At 36.8% G+C, this 21,128-nt stretch overlaps 3 protein-coding genes across 3 annotated transcripts; 2 read left to right on the forward strand and 1 right to left on the reverse strand.

The window, feature by feature from the left end:
- Positions 1–1,255: 1,255 nt before the first annotated feature.
- On the reverse strand, positions 1,256–6,872 carry LOC131330071 (trihelix transcription factor ENAP1-like). The gene is made up of 2 exons (XM_058363565.1): positions 5,741–6,872; positions 1,256–1,649 (listed from the first exon to the last, which is right to left on the reverse strand). The coding sequence occupies exons 1-2, from the start codon at positions 6,588–6,590 to the stop codon at positions 1,636–1,638; spliced, it is 864 nt and encodes a 287-aa protein (XP_058219548.1). The 5' UTR covers positions 6,591–6,872; the 3' UTR covers positions 1,256–1,635.
- A 4,342-nt stretch (positions 6,873–11,214) lies between these two features.
- On the forward strand, positions 11,215–12,319 carry LOC131328594 (uncharacterized). The gene is made up of 4 exons (XM_058361520.1): positions 11,215–11,418; positions 11,524–11,622; positions 11,741–11,821; positions 11,966–12,319. Exons 1-4 carry the CDS (start codon positions 11,215–11,217, stop codon positions 12,317–12,319), a joined length of 738 nt encoding a protein of 245 aa, XP_058217503.1.
- Positions 12,320–13,948: 1,629 nt separating this feature from the next.
- Positions 13,949–14,891, forward strand: LOC131328595 (uncharacterized). The gene is made up of 2 exons (XM_058361521.1): positions 13,949–14,468; positions 14,510–14,891. Exons 1-2 carry the CDS (start codon positions 13,949–13,951, stop codon positions 14,620–14,622), a joined length of 633 nt encoding a protein of 210 aa, XP_058217504.1. The 3' UTR covers positions 14,623–14,891.
- The last annotated feature ends 6,237 nt before the right edge of the window (positions 14,892–21,128 follow it).

The following is a 21,128-nucleotide window of genomic DNA, read 5'->3' on the forward strand; positions in this document are numbered from 1 at the left end:
TAATTACCGTCTATATATTGCAATTCTGTATGGATTCGACCTTCCATATTCAGATACACTACTTCAAGGAAACAAGTCCCAGTCTTATTTTCGGACAGTGTTTTACTTTTAAAATTAGTGTAGTGATTTTCACACTCTCTATTTTGATAAATATATTGTATTTTTTATCCTTTAATGAAATTTTTATGTGTAATTTTTTTACTAAATGACAAAAAATGAAGTGCATTTATCAAAAAAAAGAAGTATGAAAATCATTTACCTTGAATTTATTACTTTTTGGGGTTGTATCAACGAGCTAAACATGGGTAGTTAAGAAAAAGAACTAGAGATGAAAACTTCACTAAATTTATGTTTTCTATTTTTTCGGTATTTTTTATTTTTCATAATTTTTGTGTAGCTTTTTGTCAGGATTTTTGATATTAATCATCTGTCTTGATGAGAGGAATCATAACAATAAATTTGTGGACCATATTTGAAAAAAGTTCATATTAGGCGACAAAATTCCAAAATACTACTATTGGTATTGATTTCTTCTTTAGTAAACATTTTTTTTAATCATAAGTTTTTACATTTTAGACTCTTCTTGTTAAGATGAATAATTAATCCAAAATTATGTAAAGTGAATCTAACAAAATTTTAGAAAATAAGAACAAAAATACCAAAGTAAAAAGATACTAAAAAAAATCAAAAAGTGACCAAAAAGCTATTTTTCTACAATATGTGTGGAAGGGCTTTTTTTTGTGACTAAGGCCGAACTTGTGTGGAGTTGCACTAACTGATTAAAAGTAAAGGATACTAAATTTGGTCAATATCGATACACACCAGCCAGTGCGAGATTCAAAACCTTGGTGTATACTAAACTACCATGTTCCTATTTCTTTAATGTATTTTTATTCTGTCAAAAAAAGAAAAAAGAAATGGAAATCTTTGGATCTTCGTTCTAATTGCATTGTGATATACTAAAATTGGAAATCTTTGGATTTTCATTCTAATAATATGTGTGTTGACTTGTCGGGCCCATTACGAGCCCCACGCAAATGATCACAGCTGAATCTAGATTCTCAATGACAAATTGAAAGATTAAATCAAACACTTTACAGTTACAACAATTCGATTGAACTGATTTTTTACAAACTAACTGAAAACATTATTTTAAAACTAATGAACGGCTCCTATCTTTTGCTCAAATCTTTTGCGTGGCTCCACACACCCATCTATACACAATCTATGCGCCACGGGTCGATAGACAGCCGAGTTCAAAATTTTAACACACAAGTCATTTCACAACAAAATAGAATCGGACAATCCTTAACAGTAGTAATACACTTGCCAAAGATATTCCGAAGCACCCAACAAGAAAACAAATTACCCTACCGGTTGACAAAACCAGAATATATACCCACCCCCTCTATTCTTAATTCTGTAGTTTCCCAACAGCAAACAGAAATGAAGTATCACAATTACGGAAGCATCATCCAAACTTCACAACCTACTGCTACTCATGTGATATCCTCGTCCTGCAAAATCACTAGTAGCATATATCTAATGTGTTTTCAGGGGCTAAACAAAATATCCTCCTACACCTTCCATCAAGTTTCAGCATCACTCGAAAAGGTTTTCTTCCGACATGATCGTCTACAAATAACTGTCTGCAACACGGAGAAACGAAATCAATGTCAAAAGTTCCAGTCTTGTTAACAAATAGTATCATAGAAGGTTTCGACGTGATAAGAAAAAAACATGAAATTGTAACATAGTAACATGTGATGGCACAACGTAAATATCGACTGAGAAGAGTAAACAATATGCAGGATATATGAACGATGGAGTAACCTGAACAAGGAAAATCAACCAGGGTCCGGGAGTAAGCACAACATGATGGAGAATTCTGAATCATATTTAAATGAATCAAGACATCTAAACTCATTTTGAATGAATCAATAGTCATTGCTTTACTCTCTTCTTAACTTCAACTATTGTTGTGTTCTTGAACTACCCTAAGTGCTTGTTTTATCTCAAAGTTCTACAGAATAAAGAACGAATATTAGTCCAAAGTATCTTAATTGACAATAAGAACCCTTTTGTTGCTTGCATAGTACAAGCAACTATCTGCTATATTAAATGGTTGTACTGTTCAAAACAAATACATTAAGGGAATTGATATTCACACTCCATTTTTTGTTATCCACACTCCCTTTTTTGTCTTTTAGCAAAAAAAAAAAAAATACACACTTTCAACACTAAAAAACAAAAAAGGGAGTGTGAATATCAATTCCCATTATAACTATCAAACCCAACTTTTTCCTAATCAAGTAGGATTCGCTTCTCTCATCTTGTACAGTGTACACCACTCTTAGTCTCTTACCATCCATGTTGAACAACATTCTTGAGTTTTCATAAACAGAAAGAATCGAAGTGAGGCTACTAAGAATATTAGGAAAAGTGGAGAAGACGGGTGATACACAAGTCAAGCACATTTTTTCAACGCATCCATGGATTGTTCCACGTGTAAAAAGTGTAAGACAATAGAGTTTTTCAAATTATCAACTAAAGCAGAAAGAAAACAAAAGGAGACCAAAAAGATTGAAACGCGACTGCAATTACATTTTGCTGAAGTTGCAGACATCAACTTCCATGTCAACCAATGGGCCACATCAGATTCAACAACGGGCACTTCTTCAGAATTCATAGACACCTCAAAGGAAGTAGTTCACATAATTTGCACAAACTTCGCGCAAAGGCAACTTGGGGAAGGGGTGCAAGAGGCAAACTCAATTTTAATATCGTGAAAATGACGTCCATCCAAAATTTTGGGATTATTAGGCGTACATAGATATGTCAAGCACCAATCGAAAAAGATATAACGTCAATATCTGTGTGCTAATGCAAACTTTAATAATCACACAAGTAAACATATCAAAAGGAGTTAAGAATATCATCCCAAAAGCAACATTGCAAATCCATCTTATTTTTTCGCATCACCGACAAAAGCAGAGGAGGAAGATATCAACAACAAATAAAATGGCCCATAAGTCTCAAAGAAAAGAATACTGGAGTTCCACAAAACAAGAGTTTCAGGTACAAGAACTATTCCCTTCAGCTGTTAAGACTTCAACAACATGATTTAACAAGTATCCAATAAACTCACATGTAATAAGAAAGCATATGCACTACAAATTATCGTCACTAAACACTATTCTTTCATCAATTGTGACAGAGGAAACAACTCAAATATCCAAGGAAATAATTATAAAAAGAAAGGCTATTTGGACAGTTGGACCTCGACATCCATGAAATAAAAAGGATGCCATGACAGAAATAAGAACAAGACCACTAGGCAGTAGCTTCATCGTAGCTTCTCTAATAACACAAAAACAACAGAAGCTCACATTTTATAATTTAGCAAGTGGTCAAAAGTCATGGTTTCAATTTAGGCAAAAACCACTAAAAATAAAGGAATATCCCATACAGAATTTCATCAGACTTTTGTTCTGTTTGACATAGAAGAAACTTCATCATAATTTTGGATTGAAATTGAGCTAGCTCGTGGCTTCATCCCAATTCACAACTTCCCAGGAAAAAAGAATGCAACAAAAGCTCTCATTTGTTTTTCAGGTGATCAAAAGTCATGGCTTTAATTCAAGCATGCCGTGATCACCAAACATCAAAATGAGAAAACAAATTGCTAGAAACCCTTTCTTCAACAAGTCAACAACCAAAGAACTGACGTCGCAATTGTCAAGAGCTCAAAAGGCATCAGAGCATCTCCATTCTCCAAAGTCCAACCTACTCTAGGCTAGAGAATCAAAAAATTATGATCTGTTAAAAAGCAGTTTTGGAGTATTTCCCTAGGGCCTATTCATGCCAACTCCAACCCAACACTCAATTTCCTCCCCGAATTTTCAAAAAACTCACTCTAAACTTGAACATACCCCACTTTCCTTCTTAAATTTCTATTATCATTTTCTAGACTTTTGTTTAAAACATTCAATACTGGTCTCATCCTAAAATATATGCACCATTTGAACGTTAACCAATTTATAAATGAAGTTTCCACCACCTAGAATAGACAATATCACAATACATGATCATACTCCATTTTCATCTTCATCCTCAATATTTTGGGTATCAAAACTCATCCTCTCAACTAGAAGAGAGCTTTAGAGGACGGATTAGAGCAACACAGTACTCTTAAATAGAGACGTCGAGGATGGCTTGGAGATGCTATTACACCTTCCACTTGAACTGACTCATCCCACGCCAGTAAATTATGCTCATCACTTTAAAACCTCAAAAATTCACTATATGAGAAACATATAATCAGTATATATAAATAAATTAGAGAGAGGGACTAATATAGCAGAAGAACTCTTCAATTTTTATCACTATTTAGTTTCTCAAAACAAGACTAGAAAAATTCCTGTATACTATCTGGAATTGATCTAAATCTTGAGTTATGTTCACCTTTTGTAACCTAAGCATTGACGGCTGACACTATAAGTAGAACTTATAAAAATCCCCATCTAGCCTCTCTTTCTAAATTTTCCATGCCTTGAGATGAGCAGAGCTAGTGTGCCTTGCAAAATGGCATTCCAAAATTTGTCACAAAGCAACCTTCCACATTATAAGTAGATAAGTAACTGATAAACTAAAGTTGGCATCCTGCTTGTAGAACAATATCAAGAGAGGCTTTCTTTATGTTTGGCTGGATGCAGCTTTCTTAAACACCTGATGGACTATATCAGTCTTCAGAAGTAACAAAATACTTGATTCTCCAGCATGAAGGTAAGTTATTTCTCATTATAAAGTCTATGCCAGCTACCAACGTCCTCACTTCAGATTAAACTAACTTTGTACATCCCAGGATAACCATTCCACAATTTTGCAAGCACAAATTGTCCAGCGGTAATAACTAACAACCTCCTTTACAAGGAAAGAAAGTTCAAACTGTTCTATTTAAGGACATAGTACTTATCAAGACAAAGATGAACCCACACCAACATGCCAAAACAACTACTTTGAAAGTTTCACAACCACCTACGCACAAACAGTCTGCCAACCAATTGTATAAAGTTGAAAGGGTTTTCCGAAACTGTTGAGGAGAACCACATGAGGGCCTCTTCGAACCTATGTCATTTCCCTTGCGAAAGTCTCAAAATAACCATGTCCAATCCTAGCGAACCAAACCCATAGCCAAGTAATGCCTGTCAAAATCCTGTGACAAGTTTGGCACAGGATTAGGAAGCTGACGCCGAATTCTCTCTCTTTCTCTCTCTCTCTTGGAGCTCACAAAGATGGCACCAGCCAAATTTTCTCTCACTATCGTATATTGCTCTTAACAATTGGAACAACATTTCCATATTGGCAATAATGACTTCGTTGAATTCTATTCAGCACAGGCTCGCTCACCCAAATTCTCACTCACTTTCTCTCTTGGAAGTCACAAAAATGGCACAAACCAAATTTCTCTCACTCTCTCCCTAACAATTGGAATCCATTTCGACGCTACAGCAAGTCAACAAAATAGTTTTGGGCCATGAAAATATGACTATAATACTCCCATGTCAAAAGAAACAACACAAATGGCTTGGTGCAAAGAGACAAATTAAGAGAAACATCTAAACACAATCCAAGACTCCCAAGTCCAAGACACACAATAAATGGCCTTTTTTCTCCAACTACCAGCATGCATTTAAACCTTGAACAAACAAACAAACATCAGAGAGAAAAAATTTCTCACCAGATTCCGAGCTCCTCTGCTTCCTCTTCCCCCGCCTAATCTTCTCCATCTGTATCTGCGCATCCATGAAGATCCTCATCCTCTGTACCTCTAAGTCCTTAGCAAACTGCATCCTCTGCTTCTCCAGCTCCACCATCTGCCTCTGCTTCGCCTCCTCCACCCTCCCGTACACCTCCCCCACCCTCTCTATCGCCTCCGCCACCCCCCGGTACCACTCCGCCCCGCTCCCCTCCTTCTCGCTCCCGCCACTCGATTCCTCCGCCTCCTCCCCCTCCTCCTCTGCCTCCGCTGCCGCGGCAGCCGCAGCCATCGCCGAGAAATTCCTCCTCACGATCGCCGAAGTCGAAGCGGCCGGCGCCGGCCGCTTCGACCGGGGACCCACCGGAACCGTCCACTGAGGCATCTCCGGAACCGGAACCGGCGCCGGCGGGGTTTTCCGACGAGGCGGTAGGGGCGGCGAGGGTTTGTGGGAGGGGCCGATGAGGCGGTCGAGGCGGGGAAAGAAGGGCCAGTCGCTGACGTAAGCGCCGCCGGCGTCATCGGAAACCCTAGCCTTTTCGACCTTGTACTTCTTCTTGAGGGTGTCGATGCGGTTCTTGCACTGGACGTCGGAGCGGCGGGACTTCTTGGTGTGGCCGTGGACGGCGTTGACGGCGTCGGCGACCTCCTGCCAGTCGTTGTGGCGGAGGTTGCCGCGGTTGAGTTCGAGGTAGCGGCCGCCCCAGGCCCGTACGAGCGTGTCGGTGGCGTGTTCGGACCAGCAGTCTTCGCGTATGGGTATGGAAGACGGGGTGCGGGTGGGGGGAGGGGCCGGTGGAGTGGCGGTGGTGTATCCGACGGCGTCGTCCATTGAAGACGGTTTTGGTGGTAGTTTCGGGTTTGAGAGTAGGGGAGGGGGGAAGGTTTGGAGTGTGTCGTCGGTGGAGAGAGAGAGAGAGAGAGAGAGATGACGAAGGACGCGTGAGGAGAATGTGATGTGGGCGATGTGGGCGAGTCAGGAGGTGGTGGTGGTGTTACGGTCGGGTCGACGGGGCATTCTTTTTTTGCGGTTTTTATTTTTTTGAGTTTTCGCGTGCGCGCCGACGAACGGGCGAACGAGGGGGAAATATTTCCTTTGGAAAAACAAAGAAGCAAAATGCTACTACTACTAATTTTTTAATGCTCTGGGATTATCGCCACGTAATATTTTAGATCATTTTATAATTATATATTTTTGTAAGTTTTATACACGTAGTGATAGACCTTACAGAAATGTGTAATTGTAAAATGATATGGAGTGCTATGTGACGGTAATTCCGAAGTATTCTGAGTATGGATGTATACTTTGGTGTATAATTAAGTGTAGTTGAAGAATAATCGAAACTAGAACCAGTCTACTGGCACAGCAAATCTGTGCACAGAATGCGCACAGATTTCTATGGATTTCTGTCTCATACAAGTGATTCGAGCCGTTTATATGTTTAAAATATTTTTTCAAGGGCCTCTACGAAAAATCAGCTCAATCCGATACTTATAAGTGCTTGATTTAATCGTCTATAGATATCGGATTGACGATTAAATTAAGCACTTATAAGTATCAAATTAAGTTGATTTTTTGCGGAGGCCCTTGAAAAAATATTTTAAACATAATGAACGACTCGGATCACTTGTGTGGGACCCTTAGTGGGCCCTAAGGTTTTAAGGGGGTAAACTAGAAGATTTTCTGTTGAAACTACAAGATGGACCCTAAGGTTTTACCCTAGCAACAAGTCTGACCTTATGTTATTAATTTTGTGATACTCCCTCCGCCCCGTAATGTTGTTCCTCTATTCCATTTTGGGATATCTCATAAAATTAGTCATACTCAAAAAATCAACCAAAAAAAGTGTTCGGATTTCCAAAAGTTAACCTTCATAAATAATTGAAAATAACATTATAAATGAGATTTCAGGGGTAGAAGTGGAAATCAATGCTCATTTTAAAATGAGACATGCATTTAATGTTTGTCCTCTCAAAAATTTAAATCCCAAAAAGAAACCAACAATGAAGGACGAAGGGAATATTAAACCATACATTTTCCGGGTGTTTGGGAAGCTCAATTTTGCATTTTTGTATTCTACTTATTGCATTGTGGGTGTTTGACAATCCAATTATGAAAACCCATTTTGTAAAATCCATTATCAGATCTTAACAAAAGAGGGCAAAAGCCAAAATGAGGTCCTAAGAGCATCTCCAGCCTTAACCCATTTTAAGACTCAAATTTAAAAATGGGGCAAAAATCACAAAAATCTCTCTCCAATCTTTGACCCAAACCCTTCCCTATTTTGGGTTTTACCCATTTTTTTGCCCAAATCTGAGACAACTTTTGCCTTGATCCATTTCTTCAACGGCTAGTTAGAGAGAGAGAGAGAGAAAGAGGGAGATGTGTAAAATTTGGGTTTGATGGTTGAAAATGTGTCTACCCAAAATGGGTTTTTACCCAAAATTTGACTCAAATATGGGTGAAGGCTGGAGATGCTCTAAGCTCCTTTTCCAAGTTTCCCATTTTTCCATTTTCGCGCAATTACCAAAATACCCATACTTTTTTGACTTATTTATCACTTTTTGCCCTGTCTTAAATTTTTCTTATCTTCCTCACTTGTTACCAGAAGGTAGACGCAATACACACACAGAGGAATTTTTCTTATCTTCCTCACCTTTAATTTTTTTTTTTTTTTACTACTTTTAACACAATAATAAAGGCCCAAGGCAAAAAGAAATAAATATTTGTACACCTTTTAAAAAATTAATAAAGGCCAAGGGCAACTTGGTAAAAAATCAATCCATAATTTATTTTCATTATTCATTTACCAAACACTACTATTGTTTCAAAATACATTCTGCACATATCTCTCAAACACTCTTTCATTCTCCAAAACACATTCTGACTATAATCCAAAAAGCCAAATAACCAAAAAAACTGAAACTGAAAAGCCAAAAAGTAGGTTCCTAAACACTACCAACCCACTATCTATGATGTTCCACATTCCAAAATAAGTACTTATTTTCAAACTTAAAAATAATGGGTTTACAAAAAAAAAAATTTAATTTTTTTTTGCAAAATTTGATAATCTCAAACAAGATTCATATTGTATATGTTTTTATTTCAATAAGTCTTTTATTTTTAAGTTTGAAAATTGAGAATAAGTACTTATTTTTTAAGGGGGTAAACTAGAACACCACCTTAAATCACTTTCTATTTCCGTTAATTGGAACTAGCAGAAAAAGCTCGAAAAGCTTTTTGTTTTTTCTTGAATTTTTCTCAAAATACTTGTGTAAAAGTCATATTTTTATACTTTTCATATTCTTTTTGTCGAGACAAACCCATTACATAAAAGTTTGACGCAAAACTAACATACACAGAAAAAATTGAATAAGAACAAAATCAAAAAATTATTGTCAACGACTTATTACTCGGTGGAAACGCCCCATAAGCAAACATGGTGAGAAAGGGACAATTATTCTGCCATCACACCCATTAAATGAACATGCTAAGGTAAAGGAACAAAAAGACAGTTCAGTTTGCAATCCAAATCTTGCATTTTCTCTTTAAAGATTGAAGTATTTAGAGGGTGTTTGGATGGCTCCTTTTTACATTTTCCACTTCTCATTTTTGGGTTTTGGGTGTTTGGCAGGAAGAGGCAAAATGGATTTTCCATTTTCTTGTTTCTAAAATAAAACGCAGAAAGAGGCTCAGGAGCTTTTTCAATTTTCATTTTCCCATTTTGGAATCCTGCCATGCCAAAAAGACAACCCTACCCTCTCCCTTTTGGGATAATTTCCACTTTGCCCTCGTTTTTTAACTTTATCTCTCAACTGATTTTCCTTCACCTCACACCAGTTCTTCACATACCACACGAGAAGAGAGAAGACTGATCCGCAGACGACTGGAGCTTCGACCAAAGTGGGGAAATCGTTCACCTCTTTCATGTTCTTGCCTCTTGTTCAGGTATTTTTTCACCTCCCCCACCAGTAATCGTTCCTAGGTTGTCTCTTTCCAATTTCAGATCTGGAAATTTTTTTGTCGAGATTTAGATCTGGGGTTTGCATGTAGAATGAAGTACCCCAAGTCTTGACCACCTCTCTCCTCAAACCTCTCCTTCTTCTCCTCCACCTCTATCTTAAAACCCAAACCCCCCAAAAAAAAGTCCAGGAAATCGTTGTCCTCAAAGTTTCGAAAAATCTCTCCTCAATCCCTACTAAACCGTAAGTAATGTGTTGGGAATTCGTGCATGATTAAGTTTTTTTGCTGGTAAAACCCTTCATTCTGTGACTCAATCTGAGTTTTATGTTGTTGTCTAATGTTTGATCTTTCTTGATTGAGATCTGGTTTATTTTCCTGTCCTATTTTTTTTCTCAACCTTTTTTTAGATCCGACATATTTAAGCAATGAAATACTATGAATTTTGAAATGGGCATGTGCTTTATATGATAGATTGCTTAGCCTTTGAGTTTCTGTGACAGTTGTAAATATCACAAGAAATCGTGAACTAATAATATATTGAATCATTAGAGAAGAGATGCAGGTTACAGAATAATAATATCTGGTGTTGCTTACAAAGATTGATGGTTCAAAAAGTAAAAGTGGTTTTACGAATACAAAACTGGAGTAGAGTTTAGGATGACCAAACGCCTTTTTTTTCCTTCTTTGTTTTCAAAAAGGTGAAAACCAAACTGGTGTGTTGAAGGATAATGTCATCAATGACAATTTTTTTCACGCTGTTTGTTGAAGGATAATGTCATCAAGCAGTAGTTATTACAAAGGCAATAATGAGGTCAAGAAAGGGGTTAACAACACCCCAAAACTCGTGTATATACCGATGGAATGTCGTTGTGGGATGATGACTGAAATTAAGATTGTCGAAGTAAACTCAGATATGAGGGGAGAATTGTATTACTCATGTTGTAAGCCAGTTAGAGAGAGGTGTGGGTTCTTTAAGTGGTGTCTACCTGTGGGGTGGCTAAGCACTGGAAATATCGGCGGGTGGGTGTTTAACAAACCTGCCTGTACAAGTGCCACCACTAACAGTGATGATGTTGTAGCACATGAGAGAGAGGTAATGATGCTTCGCCAACAATTGGAGCATGTGTCTAATGAACGTACCTGTGTAATCACAAGTAATAGTGATAAAGCTCTAGCAAATGAGAGAGAGGTTATGATGCTTGGCCAACAATTGGACCATTGCTACTTGCTTACAAAAGGGTTGATCATGTGCTTCCTCCTCGCAATGGTGGTCATCATCTTCAAATGACGTAGTAGTTTGTTGTACTATTTGAATGACTTTTACAAATATATTTTATGGCATTGTAATTTTAACTTTCCCATTTTTGATCATGTTATAGAATGTTGTATTAGGGGATTTGTAATGTACTTAATGAAATTATGTTTGTTTCTTTTTTCTCTAATGCTTTGGCATTGGATTCCTATACTTGAATGCATCTTGTTATTTACTGATATGGAACCTATGTTTATCTACGGCATGTGTTTATGTAATAGTGGAGACATATCTGCGACTCAAACTGGTGCATCCACGGGCAAAACCCCCTCAAGTGTACGTAGTAAAGCAATTTGGGACAAAGATGCGAGGGAGTGCTTCATCCTCATATGTGTGGAAGAGTTGGGTGGTGCTAACTACAAATCAGGAACCCAACTTACAAAGGTTAGGTGGACCAACGTTGCCCCAAAATTTAATGAGTGACTGGGTAAGAATTGAAAAAATGAACAACTAAAGAATCAGTGAGGTGTGTTGAAAAAAGAGTGGCAGCTGTGGAAGAACTTAGTGTTAGGTGAAAGTGGATTGGGTAAGGATCCTGACACTGGTGCAATAACAGCATCAGATGAGTGGTGGGAGTTGAAGCTAATGGTACTACGACATCCCTCATAACTTTCCAATTTTCTACGGTTTATATTTGTTTGTGAATATTTACAACTTACAAATATAGTTCATGTTTTAAACTACAAGTCTTTTATATATTTTGCAGCGACATCCTGATTGCTATAAGTTTAAGCTGAAGCCCTTAACATTGGAGGAAGAAATGCGTATTCTTTTTGGTAGCAACACAGTTACTAGGGAGGGATCATATGCTCCAAATTCATGAGTTATGCCAAGAACCCGAGAGTGACCACCGGTGGTTGATGTGGAAAACATTGACGAGTTGTTGGATGATGATGCAACTCAAGAGTTGGTGCACCCTACAAAAGTGCAGAAACAGGTGGCTGTTGATGGCTTTGCTACAAAGAAAGGCAAAGGGAAAAAAGGTACAGTCACGTCAAGGCTTGAAGCCTGTATGCAACAAATATGTGATTCAACTGACAGTGCTAGTTCTCCATCTGTCCAGCGTGTTGCTGCTGAGATTCCTACCATGAAAGAATGCGCAAACAAGTTGTCAGAGCTTCGTGAGTTCAACGAGGATGCTGAGTTATGGGCACAAGGCTTTAACCTTTTCAAGAATAGTAAAATCCGAGCAATATTCATGTCGTGCCCTGACGATCTTAGGATGTACCACTTCATCACCCAAGAATTAAACAGAGCACAAACAGCAGAGCTTGCCAAAACTTGATTTGCACTTGCCCCGTGATAGTTTAACAAGTATGGTCCAAACACTTGGCTAGTTTATTTGCATGTAGTAGAACTTGGTGTTAGGTGTTATGTTGTTTGAGTTTGCAAGTTGGTTTGGATGGTGTTTAACAAAGATGTTTATGTTTTTTTTAACTATGTTGTTGCAACTTTGCACTTGTGGTATCTGCTGAATTTTTCTGATGAGTTATAGATTGTTCATGGTTTAGATGGTGTTTAATTATGCTGTTCTATTATTGGTTCGGTTACTTATGTAGCACATTTGTGTATCTTACGGCTGGACACTTGTGTTTTCTTCAGATGATGCTGCTGTTCTGTTGTGTCACTGTTCTTGCAAATCCAGATTTTACAGTTTCATTTGACTGCTCTTTACTGCTATTGTTTAGTTGTTCTACTATGGTTGTTGTTCTGTTTTGGGATGGCAGCCCATTCCTGTTTTGCTACTCAAACTAGTTGTTAGTACTGCTGCTTCTGTTATTCTATTAGGCTGGTTTGGTATGTCCAGTTCAGCAATTGAAGGGTTTTACTGCTTACTACTACCCACTGCTTCTATCTGTCATGGCCAACACTTTCATTTGGTTGCTATTTTGAGGGCTGCTATTCTGTTTAGTGTGGTTGCTATTCTGTTTAGTGAGTTATAACACTTTCATTTGGTTGCTATCGACCTTTTGATAGGCAAGACTGAGTAGCTTAGCGTTTTCCAGTGTTGAGCATTCTGGTTTATTCTGTTTTGCCTTGCTGTCTATGGGTAAACAAATTCATTACTCAAGCATGTGACTGAGACACTGGGTTATTCACTTCTTATCGTCTGTGACCATGCGTGCATTTAGAAAGCTAAACTAGTGAAAAGCCACACTCACCTAAATTTACGCATGTCCTAACAAACTATCACTTGTCTATTGGAGTGCCAGCAGTGGTGATTAGACCTTTGTTGTTGCATTTAAGTTCAGCCCACGTCTTCGCTTATATTGGACACATCGTATTTTTCTTGGTTTCTCATACGAACACAATTGACTGAATTGGTGATCTCTGTTCTCTTCAAATTCTGGTTTTCAATAAGGGTGCAACAGAGATTCCATGAGTTTTCTGCCCGTGATCACTTTGGTATTGGGCATTTCTATTAATTTTCTTGTTCTACATATTTGGTTTTTATATACACCACTTATGAGTTGCTGTCATCTTCTATACTGTAACTCATTTTTGTTTTGTTCCTACAACAGGCTCTGCTATTTCCATGTATGTTCACGGGGACCTATTCCTTTTTTGGATTGTATTACCCCATCCACATATTCACCACTTGTGACTTGCTGTGGCAGAAGTTTTGATGTATTTATATTTTTTTTAATCTTCCTTTTACAGCTCAGCTATTCCCATAATTGTTCACGGGGAACTATTGCTCGTTTTGTTTTCTTCATTTCACTGTCTCATATGACTTTACCTTATTTTTTTAGACCTCTATATATATGCAATATCGACTTAGCCAAAAAGAAATACCATACCTTTGCACCAGTCCATCCTTTATTTATCACCCCAATATCATCCTTTGTTTTCCCCATTTTACTAAAATGGACAGAGACGGAGAATACGACTATACGATATAGATGATGAAGTTATGTATGCTGATGAAGACCCGTACTATGTGGATGAATACAATTGGGATATATACTCTATCGGAGAAGGATCGAGTGTTTCCATCCCCAAACCTCAATCAAGGCAGCAGCAGAGACTAGATGTTGCAAGGCAGCAGAGGAGAGCAGATGCTGCACAAGGCATTATAAACATCCACAATGATGCGTACATGGGCAAGGAACCTTGTCGTACATCCGCATTGACTGGTGCGGCGTGGGTCGCTGAGTTGAACGTGGGTCACCCTAAACGTATGTATCAATCATTTCGTATGAGCAAAATCAAGTTTTTCACACTTTGTGAGTTACTGGAGAGCAGGTATGGGTTGGAAGAGGGGGAAAGAATTTCGGTGCAAGAGCAGGTAGCTATCTTTTTATGGATTGTGGGCCAACGAGCGAATGATAAAAATGCCCAAGAGCGTTTCCAACATTTAGGGGAGACGATATCTAGGCGTTTCCATAATGTACTACATTCCTTTAATGCCATGGCTATCGAGTGGATTAAACCTTGGTCATGGCCTTGCGAAGAAGTGCATTCGAAAATAAACCTTGGTCATGGCCTTGCGAAGAAGTGCATTCGAAAATACTAGGGAACAACAGATACTACCCACATTTTGCGGTAATTTTCTACCTAAATTTTCCCCATATCCACTTTTTGTAATGTCATCTGCCTAATTTCCTTCCTAATATTTCGCATTAATACATGAACGTATATTGTAGAATTGCATTGGAGCAATTGATGGAACTCACATAGAGGCCCATCCTGATCTAGAGCAGCTATTGCGATAGATTGGTCGGAAGGGATATCCAACACAAAACATAATGGTGGCATGCGATTTTGATATGTGTTTTACTTTTGCATTAACGGGATGGGAGGAAAGTGCACACGACACAAGGATATTCAATGATTGCTTAAGGAACCCAGATTTCAATTTTTCGGCCCCACGAGGAGGTCACCAACTATTGCATCCCGTATAAGTTTTTAATATTTATTTCCATACTTGGTTCTCATAAAATCGACAATGAGTGCATATGAGTTTTATTTGGTAGACGTCGGGTATCCAAATACTCATGGTTTTCTAGCACCATACAAATGTTGTATATATCATACTCTCGAATGGTGTAATGGAGCTGTACCAAGGAATGCATATGAAAGATTTAACAAAATACACTCGTCCCTTAGGTGCACCATCGAAAGGACTTTTGGAGTATAGAAAGCGCGTTGGCCCTTGGTATGCGACATTCCTGTTGGGTACACCATGGAAACGCAGAGAGATCTTGTAACTACAACAATGGCCATCCACAATTTCATAAGAAGGAGTAACATGCCCGATATTCCTTTTGGCTTCTATGATCGGTGACCTAATTTCTTGCCTTCAGATGCTGGTGTGGAAACTACAGCATCTAATAGTCAACATGGAAACGTGTTCGTTGGTGATGATCAGGACATGAAAAATGTAAGGGCTTTAATTCGGGATTGGATTGTCGCTCACCGTATCCGTTAGATGAGTTCTTCAGTGTTGTAGTATGTTTGTTCAATTTCTATAATTTTTTTAATCCGAATTTCTGTAATATTTGGTGTTGTAATGTATTTTGTACTATTATGTTTGTTCAATTTCTGTAATTTGGTTTAATCAGGATTTAAATAATATTTTGTGTTGTAATGTTGTAATGTTTGGATTATAAATTTATGTAATGTTATATTGTTTGGTTTTTCCATTACTTTGGTTTAAACTTCATTATTAATTTAATTTATAATTCAAAAATATTTTTGATGGAAAAATAACAGCAAACAATAATTCAAATAATAAAACTATAATTAAAAAAAGGGGGGACACTTTCAGTTCATGTACATAACCAATTTCGAAAGTAAATTTTTTAAAAATTGATTAAAATATTATTTATATATATTATACACCATTATTAATAACCGGGAGCAACATAGTAAAAAATCAATCCATAATTCATTTTCATTTCATATCTTCCAAACACTACTCTTACTGCAAAATGCATTTTGCACATATCATCTAAATACTCTACAAAATACAAAATACATTTTGATCATAATCTCAAAAGCAAAGAAGGCAAAAAGTTGAAAATGAAAAGCCAAAAAGTTGGCTCCCAAACACCCCTTACTTTTTCTATGTAGACAGTAGACTATACTCCCTCCGTCCCAGTTCGTTTGTCCAATTTCGACGTATGTCCCTTTTAAAAAATTATTTATATCTCACAATCTATAATGTTTTACATAATTTCAAAAACATCATATTTTAGATCTAATTGAGATCTATCAAACAAGATTCATACTGCATATAAAAAAATTATAAATTGAAATATATAGACAATTTTGTAAGAGGTCTCAAATAATAAAAATGGACAAATAAATCAAGACGGAGGGAGTATCATTTTGGGGGAACAAAAACCAGAACTATGGTCTTGTGGTTGCAGTAACAAAAGGTAGTGGAAACTAATTAAGTGATATAGATGTTTAATGTGTTTTTAAGAAGTTTTAGACATGATGTTGCAGAAAGAATTATAAATGATGTAGGAGAGAATGATGGGAAGAGAGAGGAGAAATTGAAGTGAAAAATGAGACATAGTTTGATTTGTTATTGGAACAAAGACTTGGGGTTTCTTTTGTAATTTTACCACATATTTTTGAGTTTCTGCTCACTCAACTTGGCTCGGCTCAATAGGTTTTTGTTAGGAGTTAATCAAATGAACGGATGAAATAGATTGTAATAAAAATAAAAGAAATAGCTTTTATTGGTTATGTTATTTTAAACGTTCTTCCTATATGATGTGATCTAGTTTTTGTTTTTGTTTTTTGTTTTTATTTGTATATGGCCCATGATTTTTAAGAGAAAGCCCTTGAGGGCCAAACTATAGAGTCTAGTTTGGATCCAATATAGGACCCAATTAAATCCATTTTTTAGGGAGGCTTGGTTCATTTAGGTATATCCATTCTTTTAAACCAACTATAGGGGGCTTGGGCCATTTAGATTTTATGGATGAGGGTATGAACCCATTCCATTAACACTTTTTTTTATTTTTTTTGGTTTTGTCCTTATTCAAATTTTTTTTCGCGTTTTTTAGTTTTGCGCCTTGCTTATTTACTTTTCTGATTCGGACACAAACGCAAAAAAAATTCAAATAAGGAATTGCAAAATGTCCTTAAAATTCCTATTGAAACAAGGTCTATGTCAATTTAATGTCGGGCACTTCAAGATAAACGTATCTTAACCAAAACGCTATCGACTGTAGCCACACGGTGGGGATGGGCCGAATAGGTGCCACCTATCCAATTTCAAATCAATTTTTTTTTTCACACTAGTTTAATTTGATTAGCCACGTACGTATGGCTATTTGGACTGCTTTATATTTTATACATCTTATGTGAAAAATCATGTTTTAAACAATAAACAATTTGAATCATAACAATAACAATAGTATCTCAATTACTTTTATTTGAAAATTACGAAAGAATTGGATTAAACTTCTATTGTTTTAATAGAAATTAACTAAAGTTGATGATAAAATGTAACTGTGTGAATTTACACATAACTTTTCTCAATCCTTTACACTTTTTTTTATCGGCAAAAGGAATATTTTATTAATCTTTGAAGATAATAACAAAGATTAAAAGGATCACGGACACACCGGCAAAAGCCACATGAGATCCTCACCCAAAAGAAAACAAGAAGCCAGCAAAAAATACCACAAGAAACATGAAAGCCTCAAAACAGCCCAACAGCCTAACACCAAAACATCTACAAACCAAAAGAAAACAACCCTAAATCCGAACAATTCAACAAACTGAAAGATATAGAACCAACTCAAAACCGCCAATCTATGGAATTAAAATTCCAGAGAGAGAGAGAGGCACCATCCTCGAAGTCATCATCATCCTCCAAACCCGTCCGTGTCTTCCTCCAAATTGTCAAGAGCACTGTTTCTTTCTTCTAAATTGGCCTCCTCCATTCAACATATTTCTTTAAATTAAAACTTCTCCCCCCTCTAAATTTAATGCCTAAAGTGGTAGACCTAAATTCATGGCCTTTGGAGCTCTCTTAAAAAGGATGGAGTTTCGGTTTTGGATGTCATTGGAGGATAACGAACAAAAGGGGACTTTCTTATTTTTGGGATTCAATTTTTCGACCTTGACCCCAAGCTCAGCAAGAAGCTTCTTTTTACTAATCTTCCTCTTAGATCTTTTCACCCTCCGTTCCATTTTCTGAATAGTATCAAGGAATGATCTACCTCCAAAAGAGTTACTTCCACCTCTAGAATGCTTGCCAGCCATAAACCTCATAGTATTGGAGGAAAGACTTTGCCCCTTACCTCCCACTTGAGAAATATTTGCATTAACCCCTAAAGGTATAGAAACATCCATATGCTCCGCAATCCTCTCACCACTACTTGGATCCATCCGTCAAATCATGATTTTCAATAATCTTTGGAGTCTCGCCCACTGCTAATTCTTTTATCTTAATAACAGCCAAAGATTGAAAATCATTATCTAAACCATTCCCGGAAACACCTTCAATAGTCTCTGAACAACCACTAAGCTCCTCATATCCCCTTCATCATTCCATGAGCTGCGATAATCAACATTGGAGTTTAACCAAAGATCCCCTATGTCAATATTTGATGGCCAATATATCTTCGGTTAACTCTGATTTTCACAACAGATCCGTCAATAATCAAATCAATAACTTCATCGATTTTATCCATAATCTCAGTCACAATCAACACTCTCTTCCTCTATCAACAAAAGCCAAACATTTTTTAGTCTTCTCGTCAAGAGCCACGACATCCCCCCATAAACCTCCAATAGAAAAGAATTTTTTTACGTCGATCCCAAACATTAATAGGAAGCCCAAAACAAGTGAGCCAAACAGTCCTAGAAGGTGGGAACACTCTGGCCATCTCATTTACGAAAGGAGGAGACAAACCAATTGGAAAGAAAGAAAATGCTTTTTCTCAGAGAGCGTTTTATATATCTAACAAATTCTTGGATTGAAGAGTAATAACAATGTATAGACCACCCATAGATCTGTCCTGTATACCCTCAAAACCAATACTAGAGAACAAGTTTTGAACCGCTCTATTAATGGATTGAAAGGATTTAAGTTTGACAATAGCAGTACTACTTTGAAGCCAAGAACATTCCCACTTCGGCCACAGCAATTGACTTATTCTTAGCATCACCATTCAAATCGTTAGCCTCTCTAGCTGCCTCCGAATACGATTTAGGGGGGCGCAACAATCCGACCTTGCTGGACTGGTGGTTTTCGAAAAAGCAGAGTTTCCTTCGTTTTGTAAACTGTTCATAAGAATCATAACCACCTTCCCTTTTTTGTCAAAGGTTACGCACAGTATCGCTACTACAAAAATAGATAAAGACCTCAGTTATTTGGTGTGATCTTTCACTTTTAATTTCGCATTCAAAACCGTGGTCTATCAAGGTGTAACTAAAAGTCTCTATCTTTTAACCACAGGATAAAAACCGTGATTAAAATTCATTAAAACCGTAACTAAAAACATAAAAACTGTGATTAAAAATGACAAAACCGTGACCTTTAATAGCTTAACATCTCAGTTTTATTATAAAACCGTGGTTGTTTAGAGAGTAATAATCTCAGTTCTCAGTTTCTAAAAAAACCGAGATTAAAAAGTGGCGTTTTCCTAAGGGAAAAAATCCCACTTTATTTATCCTGCTGGGAGTTTTGCATAGAAGCTTTAACCAACTGCACCACACAGACTTTTCAATATATAATTGAAATATTTAATATATAACATATGCGTTTAACATTAAAATATATTTCAAACATCATTTTGAACCTTTAAATATTAAAATTAGAAATTTTGATAAACATGAAAGTTGTAGCTCTTTGTGTTATTGTTCAAACCCAATTTGAATTATCTCAATTAATGGAGTTTTGAGCATAGAGTTATACTCGAAATACATTTGGCGACAAAACGCAACCTTCATAAATTTTGTCACCAAAAAGGTACCCTTTTGGTGACAAAATATATTTTCATTGCCGAAAGTATCCCATTTTTTGACGAAATATTTTTTTGTAGAATGGTTGAGAGTGACATTTATTTAGGGGTATTGCGCACGGAGTTGATTAAGGGGTAAGCAACTTTCAACTTTTCCTATATAAGAGCTTTCATTTCAAGTCTTAAAAAAAATGTGATGTATTCTCTAACTTACTATTTCAGTTTCTAGATGATTGAGATTAAAGGTTCTTTTTATCTCAGTTTTTTCGAAATGAGATATATTCTTTCATATACAATCTCAGTTTTTCAAAAACGAGATCTATTCTTTAAGTTACAATCTCACTTTTAGATTATTGAGATTAAAAAATCTTTTCCTCTCAGTTTTTTTTGAAACGAGATATATTCTTTCATATATAATCTCAGTTTTTTGAGAATGAGATCTATTCTTCAAGTTACAATCTCACTTTTTAGATTACTGAAATTAAAAAATCTTTTCATCTCAGTTTTTTCTTATAACTGAGATTAAAATTATAGTCCATAACATTTTATTACGCTTTTACAAAAAGTGAGATCTTTTTAGTTTTTGGACCGTGATCTTTATACTATTTTGTAGTAATATGCAAATAGGACTTAGTGTTGTTGCATGCTGCCTCCGAATACGACTTAGAAGGAAACGCAGTTTATTTGCAACAACACTAAGTCCTATATATTTGATGTGGGAACTTGTCTTTCCTTCTACTAATCCAAACTAACTAGCTAGGATTTGGAAGATTACGCATTAAAAAATTTCCAACGTTCATGCATTTGCACAGAACCACATTTGGAACCCCATTACCATTCCCACCACACACATACGTTATACAGACACACACATTGATGAGTGAGACTAAAAGCCCAACTATTTTATTATCAAGTGAGGTGCTAGGATTGGAGAGAGGGAGTGAAGAATGGAAAGGTGTGACGAAAAAGGTGAGAGAGGCATACGAAAAATACCAGTAGAGCTGATAGAACAATCGTTTTTTTTTTTTTTTAATCTGCAAAAACGCCCCTCGAAGCTTCATCTCTTTTTGGAGATCGAACATTTCTTTAGTACCGGACATTGGGTATGAGATATTCTTACTCTCAAAAATTGAAGCTTCGGTACAAAAAACCACCGGAACT

The sequence above is a fragment of the Rhododendron vialii genome, chromosome 6a, assembly GCF_030253575.1.
Source record: "Rhododendron vialii isolate Sample 1 chromosome 6a, ASM3025357v1".
Taxonomy (NCBI): Eukaryota; Viridiplantae; Streptophyta; class Magnoliopsida; order Ericales; family Ericaceae; genus Rhododendron; species Rhododendron vialii.

Coding starts and splice junctions, on each gene's coding strand:
- LOC131328594 (XM_058361520.1), top strand. CDS start 11,215: ATGGAACCTATGTTTATCTACGGCATGTGTTTATGTAATAGTGGAGAC. Junction 11,419..11,523: donor CAGGAACCCAACTTACAAAG/GTTAGGTGGACC, acceptor AAAGAGTGGCAG/CTGTGGAAGAACTTAGTGTT. Junction 11,623..11,740: donor GGTGGGAGTTGAAGCTAATG/GTACTACGACAT, acceptor TATATTTTGCAG/CGACATCCTGATTGCTATAA.
- LOC131328595 (XM_058361521.1), top strand. CDS start 13,949: ATGTATGCTGATGAAGACCCGTACTATGTGGATGAATACAATTGGGAT. Junction 14,469..14,509: donor GGCTATCGAGTGGATTAAAC/CTTGGTCATGGC, acceptor TCGAAAATAAAC/CTTGGTCATGGCCTTGCGAA.
- LOC131330071 (XM_058363565.1), bottom strand. CDS start 6,590: ATGGACGACGCCGTCGGATACACCACCGCCACTCCACCGGCCCCTCCC.